This window comes from Corvus brachyrhynchos, unplaced genomic scaffold (assembly GCF_000691975.1).
Source record: "Corvus brachyrhynchos isolate BGI_N302 unplaced genomic scaffold, ASM69197v1 scaffold433, whole genome shotgun sequence".
NCBI lineage: Eukaryota > Metazoa > Chordata > Aves > Passeriformes > Corvidae > Corvus > Corvus brachyrhynchos.
In genome coordinates this window covers 947,313-960,786 of record NW_008236935.1, presented here as the reverse complement: position 1 = coordinate 960,786, position 13,474 = coordinate 947,313, and the positions used below count along the sequence as shown (strand labels likewise).

Here is a 13,474-nt window from a genome sequence, read left to right as displayed (position 1 = left end):
TAGGAAAAATATGACTTTTAAGTCCCTTTCCAACCCAAGCTCTTCAATTATTTTTATGATTTTCAGTAAAATAGCTCATTTCTGATAGAAAGGCACTTTTTATAGATGAGGCTATTCTTAAAACTTGTTGCAAATTGTAAGCTAATATTATACTGGATTATGGTTTGTGTCTCCTCAAAACTGAAAATTTAGAATTATTCACCTTGTGATGACAAGGAAAGATCCTAAATGAGGCTCCATTTTGTCTATTGCACACTTGTTCAAAGGGTTGTGTTTCAACACTGTTTCCAATTGGATAACTGTATATGCATGTACTGTAAGATGGTTAAAAAGGCAGTATTTGCTCTGATTAGAACTCATTAAGGCAGCACATCATCATCTGGCATTCATCAGATTCTTGCCAGTACTTAATGTTTGTAAGGCAGCCAGAGGAGCTCCATTCACACTTTGAGTGATAAATGCTGTCATTGAAATTGAGAAAATAATGTCACTTTGGAGAGAGCAATACTTTAATTAGATGGAGACTGTGGGACTACATCTTCTGACGCAGCATCAGCAGGGTACTGCTGAAAGCCATCAGTGTAGTGAAGGTGTGCATAGAGTAATTATTTTTCTCATGACATTGTTTGTGTGTGCAAACACTTCTCATCTCTCTTTCCAGAGAGTTCTGTTTAAATTCTGGATCACTACACTTTAAGGGAAAGATATACTCCAACCCTTCCATGATTGTGATCTGCCTTTGAAGAGTCCTTCTCAATCTTGAGTGAAAGCATTGTCTTCACCATGTTTGCAAAACCCTTTTTCCCTTCTGGCTGTCTTCTGGCAGCTTTTGACATCTTCTGTACTCTCCATTTCTATTACTGTTATACAGATTCAGTGGGTGACTGCACTTTTTCTGTTGGGGCAAACATCCAGAAAGGACTGTCATTCCATAAAATTCCACCTAAATCTTAGTTCCAAACTGGATAATGCTTAAGGACAATGTTCCTGCCTGTGATACTACATTTAGACACAGTGGGAGCAAAAATGAGCCAAGCTGGATCAGTTCTGGTTCTAGCATTTGCCAGTCCTTCAAGGCTGTGCTTCTCTGCAGTATTTTGTTTTAAACAATATAATAGCATGAATAGATTATTTTTCTGATTCATGTGTGATTTGTGAGATATTTTAGGTTCTCAGATACAAGCAGTCAACTTACTTTACAGGGGAAAAAAGGTGAAAGATGAGAAGATAAATGGCAATTAAATGTTTTGACTGACTTTAGCACTTCTATGGCAAGAGTGAACAGTGTTCCTTTTGGGGTGAAAAAATGAATTCTTTGAAAGAACATGGATATGCACATTTTCCTTGTGTATAGAGCATGTATGCAGGTACTTGAATGGAACACTTTTAGATTAAGCTGTACATAGAACAAGCTTGCTCATACTGTAATTAGAAAAGAAGACAATCATGGCAATGATGTCTACCAGTGATACGAACTTTTCAAGGTAATGGAAAAAAAAAAAGTCACAGCTAAACTGAGGAATTAGAAGACTTGAGACTGATTAAAGATGCAATAAAATGGCAGATGGAATTCAGTATAAACAAATGCCATGAGACACATAGAGGAGCAATCCTCTACAATGATCCACTGTTATTATTTGGGGGTCATAATAGATACTTAAAAATACTAAGCCTCAATTCTTACTAGATACCAAAGAAGCAAAGTGTTAGTTATTCCTAAAGAAAGCACCAAGAATAAACCAGAAATTACCATCTTGCATTGATTCAGCCGTGGAATATTTTCAATTTCTTCACGGTTAGCTGTATTTAATGCTACTGCAGACGTACAAATAAATATGCATACATGCCTACACACCACAAAACAGAAATTGCTATTATGGTTGTCCATTATAAGCTGAAAAATAATCCTCCCCTTTGCTTTAAGTGTCTCCCATTTGTTTTTTATTTCCATGTTTTCAGCCTATCATAAAATGCAAATTTGATCTATCAGTAAGATACTATATCCCAGGGTGATGAGGGAGCTGGCAGATGAGCTTGCGAAGCCGCTCTCCATTGTTTACCAACAGTCCTGGCTCACTGGTGAGGTTCCAGATGACTGGAAGCTGGCCAGTGTAAATCCCATTCGCAAGAAGGGTAGGAAGGAAGATCCTGGAAATTATAGGCCAGTCAGTCTAACCTCAGAACCTGGTAAGGTTATGGAAAAGTTTCTTTTGAGTGCCATCACACAGCACCTACAGGATGGCCAGGGGATCACACCCAGCCAGCACGGGTTTAGGAGGGGTAGGTCGTGTTTGACCAACCTGATCTCCTTTTATGACCAGGTGACCCGCCTGGTGGATGCGGGAAAGACTGTGGATGTTGTCTGTTTGGACTTCAGCGAGGCCTTTAACACTGTCCCCCACAGTAAACTCCTGGAAAAGCTGGCAGCCCATGGCTTGGACAGGTGCACTCTTTGCTGGGTTAAGAACTGGCTTGGATGGCCGCGCCCAGAGAGTGCTGGTGAACAGTGCTGCATCCAGTTGGTGGCCAGTCACTGGTGATGTCCGTCAGGGATCTGTGCTGGGGCCAGTTTTGTATAATATCTTTTTTTTATGACATGGATGAGGGTATTTGAGTCTACTCTGAGTAAATTTGCAGATGACACTAAGCTGGGAGCGTGTGTCGATCTGTTGGAAGGTGGGAGGGCTCTGCAAAGAGACCTAGGTGCAACAAGTCCAAGTGTCGAGTCCTGCTCTTTGGCCATAGCAACCCCCTACAGAGCTATGAGCTGGACAGTGGCCAGGCAGAAAGGGACCTGGGGGTACTGGTCAACAGACGGCTGAACATGAGCCAGCAGTGTTCCCTGGTGGCCAAGGCCAACGACATCCTGGCCTGTATCAGGAGTAGTGTGACCAGCAGACCAGGGAAGTCATTCTTCTCTGTACTTGGCACTGGTGAGGCCGCACCTCGAGTACCACGTCCAGTTCTGGGCCCGTCAGTTCAGGAGGGATGTTGAGACGCTTGAAGGCGTCCAAAGGAGGGCAACAGGGCTGGTGAAGGGCTTGGAACACAAGCCCTGTGAGGAACGACTGAGGTTGTTTAGCCTGGAGAAAAGAAGATTCAGAGGTGACCTTATCACTCTCTACAACTACCTGAAAGGTGTCAGGTGGGGGTTGGTCTTTCCTCCCCGGCAACAACTGACAGGACAAAAGGACACGGTCTTAAACTGCACCAAGGGAAATTTAGGTTGGATGTTAGGAAAAAGTTTTTTACTGGAAGAGTAATAAAGTTCTGGAATTGTCTGCCTGGGGAGGTGGTCGTCACCATCCCTGGATGTGTTTAAAAAAAGATTGGATGTGGCACTCAGTGCCATGGTTTAGTTAAGGTGGTCTTAGGGCATGGGTTGGACTCGGTGATCTTGAAGGTCTCTTCCAACCTGGTGATTCTGTGATATTTTCAGTAAACTTTCTGTGAAGTTTTCACTAAATACCACCTTTTAAACTGTAAACAAGCAGGGGTTTATCTGATTAAGTATGCTAGGGAAAAATAAGAGCAAAAGAAGTTTTCACCCATTTCTACTCTTCACGGACATTCTAAAATAGAAATTGCCTTTTTAAAGTTCTTTTGTTTTCTTTTCTTTTCTTGGGTTCTCTGGAGGTTTAACTAGTTGTTGTGAATACGTAAGATTTGGTCATCTCAGGTTTGTAAGGAAGCCTCTGCAGCCAAGTGAAAACACTGCAAATATAAAACTTTGGAAAATACAAAATTTGTAAAATCTTGGGATAGAATACCTTTGGTTCTTGCTGGCATGACATCCAAATAAAACTTCTGGAAGAAATTTTTTGCAATGCAGACCAAGACAAAGATGCTAGCTGCTATTTCTTCCAGCAAATAGTTTAAAGGAGATAGACTTAAAATAGAGGGATTTGAGATGTAAGTTGGAGGAAGAAAGAAATACAGGTCAGAAAGTAATAGGAAAAAGGAGGCCTGCAAGAGTGAGTCTGCCTCTCCCTATATAAAGAGATACTGAATAAATAGGAGCAACTTGCTAAAGTAGTAGCTTATTTCTTTCTCCAAACTGTATTGTTTAAACATCAGAGGCTAACACAGAAACACAAGGAATTTTGAAAATTAGGTATCATCATAATTTTGGAAAGTGTACTAGTGGTTTATAAAAACAGAAAGTATACCTATTAATAGACGAAAATTAGTGGATGGTCAAAAGTTTCCAAGAGTAATTGAATGGGCAGTCTAGAAATTAAAATTTTCGATGTTATTATTGGAATCATGTATAAAGTGGGTTTCAAAATTCAGACATGATAGTATGTTAACTGGAATCATTCTTTTGTATTTTGCAGAAGGAAGAGAAGGCACCAGTCAGTTTTCCGTCACTTCTTAGTCATATGACTTCTCTTTTCTTAAATCATCCTGTAATTCCAATGACGATTAATGCAGATTCAGGTGTCCCAGAGCTGATAAATACTTTTGCTCCACTGATGTCATCCATGCCTTGCGACATGCATATAGTCAATCTGAGAACAATCCAAGCAAAGGTAAGGTCAAACCACTGGTTTTTGTGAGGAAACATATGATACAGCTTATTAATATAGTCAAATATTTTATTCTTGTAAAGTACTTTGTGGGCGGGTTTACGTGCTACAATAAACTGCAGTGTGATTATGAGCTTTTGTCAGTTCTGCAGTGTCTGACTAACATGAAATGCAGGGTTTGTTTTTTTACTACATATTAGTATGTATAGTGCAGGATTCTGTCTCTGGAGAGGGCACATTTCAAATGAATTCCCAAAGTTTAAGAGAGAAACATTCATATACCTCAGCTTTTTTCTCTACTAGAAGAATTAAATTTAAGGCCATTAGACTTTGTTCTGAGTGTGTTTTTAATAAAGGATGTAGTTGTAAACCCAAATTTTATTGTTAAAATATTATTAAGCTTAATTACAAGACCTAATTTAGTTATTCCAACAGCATCTCATAAGAATTGGTTCCCATGAAAACATTCTCTGGTAGGCAAACCCAAACCAAACCAATACAAGCAAACAAAACCCAAACAACTAACCACCACCAAAAACCACCAAAAAAACCAGCAAACAAAATACCAACAAAAAACTCAAAGAAAAAAGGCTCTTCTGTACTCAGTGTTTATCTCCTTCTGAGGAAAGAAAGGTATGTACCCACCAGAATTTAATTTTCCCTTTAATGAACTGAAGGACTGGAACTTGTTTTGCATTCTTTTCCTGCCAACTGTTCTATAAATTCTTTTCAGTTTTTCAGCTCCTTTCAAAATGTGATTATGATAACTTTATGTTGTATTGCAGTGCTACTCAGTAGCGCTGCTACCACAGTGAAATCCCTTTTTAATTCTGTCGTACTTAGATAAAACTATTTATCCTTTTTCCTCTAGAGTCTCCATGATGGCTGAGCTTGTCTGCATTAACATCAGATTATATTCTGTTTAATCTGTTCTTCATTCTAAATCTTAATCTGTATTTTAAAACTTAAACAATGTTTGCTTTCTCATGCTTTCTCTATAAGTAGTTCAATCTTGTGTAAGCTCCTTCAGCTGTGACTGATCCTTATTTTGAATTTCGAAGTGGAAAATGTCTTGATTTTGTGGGTCTTGTGCCTTTGAAAAGTTAGGAAGGAGTCTGATACTAAATAAACCTTCATGTCAAGTGATTATTTCACACTTCACTGTGAATATTTTCATTTGCTTCAACCAGCTCAGCATTCAGGTTTACTTTGACACACCAAGTTCAGGGGCAGACATTCATGAACATCTTTCCTCTCCCGTTTTGAGGCGTAAATCCATCCCCTTGTTTGTAGGATCTGGGCATGAAAGCTGTGAAAAGAAAGACTTGCTTAGTGTCTGCTTTTTGAGTTCAGTCTTACTACTTGTAAGTGAATTCTCTGATTTTATCTGGACTCTACTGGCTCCACTGTCCCAACTGGTATAAGACTGTTTGAGACTGTGATCTCTTCCCTGTCCACAGCTGTATGTTTCATTGATTACTGATTGATAGCTCTTGAACTTGCAGCATTAATATGTCCACTTCAAGGTGAAAGCTTGCAGCTTTCACAGTCATAGGATAGGAGCACTATCATTATAGATAGAGTGTTCTTCCCCACAGCAAAAATGATGCTATGCCTTGCAAATAATTCTGTAAATCGCTCCTCATTTTCTGCTTCTTTTCTCTTGCTTCCAAGAATTTGAATGACAGGTGCCATAATTTGGCCTGACACAATGAATTTTTTTCCAGAAATGTTGTGCCTCTCCATTGCTTTAGCTGTTGAAGTTGATTTTCCATAATCCATTACAATTTCAGAAAAGAGGGTACCAAATTTTTTAAAAGTTAAGATTTAATGTAGAAATCAGAAAGAATATTGTTGCTGTTGTAAGATATCTGATCTTGTGATGGAAAAGTCAAATGCCTTAGGATTACATCTGAAGATTTTTTTCTTAATAGAACTCCAGCTTTTAAGAAGTTTGACAGATATTTTACCTGATCTAAATAAACTGGGACTTAAGGTCTAGAACACAGTTGATTTGTCATTTTATACTAAGCATAAATACATAAATTTGTCATATTGCCTAAACTTTTCAGTGTATGTCTATTAGCTCACAGTAATTGAATTTTAAAAGAGTTTAAATGATTTTTCTTTCTCATCAAAATTTTAGCAGCATTACCCTGGGATACTGGTTATGAGAAAACCTAGCAATATTTTTTTTCCTATGAGGCTGCATTTAAATTCTCAGCGATCAAAATCAAATCAAACTTTGGCAGCTCTTCTTAGAAAGCTAGTTAGAGATTTGATAGCACAGTGTTTAGAGATTTTTTTGTTGAATAACAGTGCTGTGAAGTTTTACAAGGTTAAGAATGTTGTTATTTGTTGAAAATTGAGGAGTTCATTACAGGTTTTTGTGCAGTTAGCATGGTCATGTTTAGAAGGTGTATTTGATGAAAATTAAGTTCATCCTTGGTCAGACATTCATTAGCCTCGAATGTATTTAATCTCATCTACCTAGAGATGATGTAAGAACAGGTAAATTAAAGTAGATGTGGAGGCTGTGACAACTTAATCTGTCTTTCACCTGCTTTGATAATGGGTTGGAACAGCTTTATTTTTCACACAGGGTTGCTATGTGCATGGTGGAAGGTGGAGTACTAGATCCTACATATTTATACTTAACAAAACACTTTTACTCAGGGCGTCATTAATTGTTTGTTACCTTTTTGTTTTAAATCTTTTGAATCTTAATTAAGATAATATTTAATTCTAAAATATTGGGAGATGAAATATTCATGCCATCATTTGAAATGCATACATGCATTTTTTATGCAGATTACTAAAAGATAATTTAAGTGAATTAGAGGAAGTGTTGATACCCATTACTGGCTTGTCATTTTTAACATTAATTTACCCCATAGGAAGTCAGACTTTTTCAGTATGAATTTTAATGTTTCACTAATCTGATGTTTAGGCAGACAGTATTATTTTGTGTGCATAAAAATATCTACTTTTAAGTGCAACACTGTCACATCAGTGACAATGAAAACCAAGTCAGGTGTTTCATAGTAGGAGAGGGAAAATAATTCTGTCACATCACAGTTATCAACTTAATTCATGTAGAAAGTAGTACTGCTGTTCCAGTGAACAGGATAAGAACTTCTTTAGTCCTCAATGCTAGTAAATACTGGAAACTTGTTTTCCTTTGCTGAATGTAGGCACTATTTATTAATCAAAAAGTTGATTTTAGGTGGTTATAAGCTAGTGTTCAGAGAATCTTTTCAGGCTGAGTTTTATTCATGATTTGTAAACTATGCAAAGTTTCTAACATTCAATGTTTTACTAAAAAGTATCTCATTTCAACTCCAGATACTATTGAGTAAAATTTTACTGTTTTAAATGAGGAACTTAAACCAACAAAATTTATAATTTTTTTATTATATGGGTGAGTACTTTATACTATAAATTTTTTGTACTTTGAATCTTTGTCATGCTGGGTTTCAAAGAAGCTGGTACAAGCTGATCCATGATCTCCTTTACGAAGAGAAATTGAGGTGGAAAGTCTGTTAGATTAAGACCTCTTTGGTACACCTTCAGGAGCTAATGCATCACAGAGTGCTAGTGCTTGTTGGTATTGGTTTCTTCAAGCAGCAGATACATTCTAAAGTACCAGAAATGAAACTAACTCATGGCAGACGCTTTTGTGAAAAAGCACCAGTATAAGAACAAGTAAACCAGAAATAAGAAAGAGAAAAATAGCCTGAAGAACGGGCATGGCTTTGGAGAGAGCCATCTTTTTTATGCTCTTATTATATATATAATAAGATTAAGAGCTGAAGAATGTAAAACAACAATAAATAAACAAATAAAGTAATGCATCATAGTAAATAAGTGACTACAGTGAGTGTAGGGGTGCAGCCACAAGAAAGACATTGACACAGGGGAGGGCAGTGGAGCTGGAGAAGGATCTGGAGCACAAATCTGATGAGGAGCAGCTTAATCTTAATATCTGTTAAGGTTCTGAATATCTTTAATATCTATTAAGCACTGAATGTCTTAGAGATAAACATAACATTTATTTCATATGGGTATTTCAGTGTACAGTTTTCTGTATGCCTTAAGCTGAGATACAGGGCAGTTTCCCAACATGAAAGTTTGTTCAGCATAATCCCATTTAATATGTAAAATTGAGTATTGTAGTTAACATATGGTTTCTAGTTTGCTTTCTGTTTTGCCATCTAATTTTTGTGGGAAACCAGTTAATACAACTATGGTAGCTACTTTTCAGTCCCAAACCTGTACGTGTGCATCTGTTGAGCTTTAAACTCAACAATTTACATCTATATTCTGTAGTACATTATATGTTCCAACTCTTTGCCATTTAGTTCTTTCTCTGTTTAGCTTTATAAAGTGTTTAAAAAAACCATTGACAGTTCAATCTAGGCTGAACATTTTTTAAGGTGTAAATGTCTCCATACCTGTATGATGATAATTTTTTTGGTGTCCTAAAATGTCTTCCTTCCTGATACTCTGTGAGCAATCTTTTATATTGTTTGTTTGTAGGTAGATACCAAGCCATCTGATGAAGCTGCTCTGGTACTTCACAGAAAGGGATTTGATTGTAGATTTTCAAACAGAGACATGGGTCTGCTCTGTTCCACTACTCAGGGAAAGGTATGGTTATTAAGCTGTAGGAATTTTGTGATAAAATTTTTAAAATAGGTTTGGGATTTTCTTTAGGCAGAAGAGTAAATACTGTTTTGTTTAGAAACAAGAAGAGTTCAAATCCAAACATTTCTAGTCATTTTAAATATACTGATTGAATTACACTGAAATGTAGCAAATGAATACTGTTTAAAAAGATCTAAATTAGTGCACAGTATTTGATCTATGATACTTAAAAATATTCAAAATCTTTGGCATGAGAATTTCTATGCTGGTACCTGCAAGGAGCTGTACAATTTTAAGTTATATACTACTTTTTCTAAATGTAGGTGGTTTTTTTTGCTTTTTTTTTTCCCCTCCAGATAAAGGTGCACAAACTCTTTAGCAAATTCAGAGTGGAAAGTCTTACACCCACATCTTTATCTTTGATGCATTCACCTCCAGATGCCAGAAATATAAGTGAAATAAATATGAGTTCTATGGAGATAAATACGTTCCGGATTCGGCTGAGATGAAATCTGTCTTTACTACTCAAATAGAGAAGAAGAATCTGCAATTGTATCTCCTCTGAGTTTCACGTGCAATAAGAAGCACATCAATGTTATTCAAGCTTCTGGATACTGTGAGAAAAAGATGCATCCTATAATTTTTTTTTTTTATCAACACAATGGAAAGCCATGTTACAAGCAACTTTTTTTTTGTTCAGGTTTTTTTATTTCCCCAAAAAAAAGCAACCTCATTATCAGTTAATGCAACAAGTGAAGAAATTTCTATGGATGTTAACCTCTCAATAGATTAAATCTCAGGTTAAATGCTAATTAATGATGTTTTTGGTGTTTTAATTTTCATAAATAGGGGATTAGATTTTAAACAGCCTTCTTTTCCTGATTCTTGATGAATTTATGTACAAATAACTCAGTGTAGGAAGTCCTGATGCAGCTTGGAAATAAAATGGAATAAAATGTTCCTGTGTGGTAGCTAATGTCCAAATATTTGCAATCATTTATATAAATGACAATAATCTCAATTTATTCCACAATTAATTTCAATTTATTCAACACAAAGGGGATTATTAATTGTGGTAAAATGAAAGCCTGCAGTACTTGTGATAAGTGATGGTAGATTTTAATACTTCTACCATTCACCTGAGTTATGTAAATAGGAAAACGTGAACCTACAAAGTAATTTTGCAATGGAAATGTTTGTTAAAACTCCCATTTTGTTACTTGACACACTGGGATATGTGCAATTATTACATTACCATGATGAGAAATGTCCATAATTATCATGAGTACAAGATTTTTTATAAAACTCATTTAGATACCAGTGTTCTCTGAAATGAGTTTTCTATTTCAAGATTACCATATCAAAATAAATGTGCCTTATTTTTTGATATGTCTTGTGACAATTTTGGTGTCTATGTTAATGTTTTTGGGGAAAAGGTTGTTTATATAATACTTAAGCTGTGTATCTCCTGTTTGACAATGCTGGCCACACTGATCTATGTACTCCTGCACCAAGTTTGTGCTATCTTATTCTGAACATTTTGACTATTTGAATGTATTAATATGATGTCATGACGTGAAACACCGACAAAAAAAGAATAACTGTAGAAGCTAAATTCAGCTGCTTTCAAGAAAATTGCAACTTGATGCAGAGAGTTGATAGTAAGCAAGACATAGTTTGCAAACCCATCAAAACGTGCTTGCATGTCACAGAATGTGGTGACCTGTTAATTCAGAATCATGTGCCTATATTTTAAACAACGTTTTTCAAACTTGGAACCTCATATTGCCAGTGTTCATGTTACTGAAGAATGGAGATTTTGCTTTTTCCCATATTAGTTCATATTTAGTACTTAAGCCATCCAAGTGTGAGTATTTCCCTAAGTAGAGCTGCTGTTTACAGTTAATATATATAAACATTCACTTGCATATGAGCCCATTTTATAGTCTTCATTTATTTTCATAGCTTGTTCTTCTATGTCTTGCTTATGCTTTCCTTTTCCATACCTTGTTGCTTATCCTCAATACTAATGCATGAAAAGTCATCATAACTGGTAAAAAGATGTGCTAGCTCTAATATTGCCTTCTGTATTTAATTTCATCATTGTTGTTCAACAATTATATCAAATATCGAAGTCTATGAAATTATTTCATGTAGCTACAGGCTATCTAAAAAGACAATGGAAGTCATACTTACATTTCATGCATTGTCACAGGTTGGATCTCAGTTGAGACTGTGTAGATTTTCTTACTTAATTCAATCTACTGTGTGTTTTGTAATAATGGGAATACTTAGTAGGATCTGGTGCAAGTTACATCAAGAATATAGGAACCACTAACCACAAATGGAAGAATCAGATAGATCCAATTAATGGATGTTTTCATGCAATAAACATGTACTGTAACTTTTCTTAGAAAGAGTATTTGAAAATACCGGTTTTTGTTGGAACTCAAAGCTTAGTAGGCTTGCCAGCAGAAATTTCTCATACCATTTATTTTGTTGCTTCTTCAGAATTAAAATGTTTAAGAGACTTCTATGTGTTCTGTGCAACAAAACATTCAAAATACTATTTCAGTTTTGTTAGGCAGAAAAGGAAAATTCTGATGCAATAAAGTTTTAAAGTATTTTGCCTCTTGGAATTGCTTTGAAAGATTATTCATATAGCATTTGTTCTTTACTTTTATCATCAGCTGTACAATCATGATGCCTGAATTTTCCTTAACCAGCAGATGTAATCCTTGTTCCTTTATTTTGCTTCTTTTTGTTTGTGTGATGACAGCTTTCAATTCAAGATCCTTTCCTGAAATCCTTAACTAAGTCAAAACTCCCGTCAAAGTCTCAAAAAAAAATTTGCTTGAATTGGTTCAGAATGTGGCTGTCAATGAGGTTGTGTTTTCATTGATTTGGGCCTTTGTTGGATTTTTGGTTTGGTTTTTTTTCCACAAGTCTCAATGAATTCTTATGCAGTATTTCTGTGAATTGGCCATCTGATTCAATTGTATTATTTTGGGGTTTTTCTGTTTTTATAGCTGCTGGGTTTGTAGCTATTGGTTAAGAGAAATCAGCATCTTTACCTTGCCAGTATGATTTTAAAGACAATGTTGTGTAAGAAATAGTTTAAAACCTTGTAATTACTTTCCAAACCAGAATTGTACCTGTTCTGATTTTATGGTTTGGGGGTTTTTTACATTCCTTAATCTTAATTTTCTTTGGTTTACTTCCTCATATTGTCTGAAACAAACTGATTTCAGCTGAAGGTTTTTGATATTTTCTCTTGGAAGGTTTTATATCTTATGGGGATATGTAAAATAAGATCTCTAATAAAAGGTAATGTTATTGTGAGATATGGTCAGTGTCATTAATGCCTTGGCTGTAACAAATTTTTAAAAAAAAATTTAAATGAGAGAAACAAAAAAGATTACTTCTTTGAAAAGTTCATACGTCAGTATCTGTTGGGAATAACAGTTATCTGTAGTGAGATGAACTCCCGATCAAAGGTGCAAGCTATTTCACAGCTGCCAAACAAAAGAGGATAGATACTAACTTCAGAGATGTAAACATGTGAGATTGCACAGTGTGGGAAGGAAATGGGCAGCTCTTTTGCAAAGGAACTCTTGCACTGACTTTGTAGAAAATATTAGAAGGTTTAAAATTCTAGAGTTTTTTTTTTACTTGAATTAATGTTTATCTTTGAAGCATTTGGGAGCAATAAAATGGAAGCTGTTACTGTAAATTAACAAACACACCATTAGAATATAGCAAGTCAGAATAACAGTTCAACTGTAATTAGACTGAATGCTTTTTAAAAAATTATATAATGCTAATATAATGTTCTGTAATTGCTTAGGGCATGTTGAACAGGCATAGATGTTTGGCAGGTTTGCTTCCCAAAGTGTTGGTGGAGCTTGAGCATAATGACTTGCAAAGACAATAAAGTATAAATTTCAGTCAGTGCCTGAGGCTATTTGATGTTTGTCTGGGGAGTCTTAACTATAAATATAAAAGCAAACATATACACAGAGTAAATCCCCACAATTTTGAAGCTGATGTTTCAAGATAAAAGATGAAAGTGTATACCATCTAACAGGTGACAATGGCTCTGGGTCCAATTTACAGTAGCCCTTCATCATTTTAAGGTCATCCTATTTTGGTATCAATTAATATCAGCATGGCCACATGGACAAAACATATTCCACTAATTCCAGTAAACAGTAATGTATTCTTTTGCTATATGAAATTATACTTACTGTATTTGATATATGCCTGTCCATTGTGTTTTAAAAAAAACGTGCTGTATC

General features: G+C 35.7%; 1 protein-coding gene across 1 annotated transcript in view; it reads left to right on the top strand.

Annotated features, from left to right (window-relative positions):
- MAN2A1 (mannosidase alpha class 2A member 1) overlaps positions 1–12,520 on the top strand; it is a gene marked incomplete at its 5' end in the record, with an annotated part of 111,028 nt that extends 98,508 nt beyond the window's left edge. The window contains 3 exons of the mRNA XM_017728371.1: positions 4,338–4,532; positions 9,069–9,179; positions 9,533–12,520. Coding sequence (XP_017583860.1) covers positions 4,338–4,532; positions 9,069–9,179; positions 9,533–9,685 — 459 coding nt within the window. The remainder of the gene's footprint in view (positions 1–4,337; positions 4,533–9,068; positions 9,180–9,532) is intronic.
- Between the last annotated feature and the right edge of the window lie 954 nt (positions 12,521–13,474).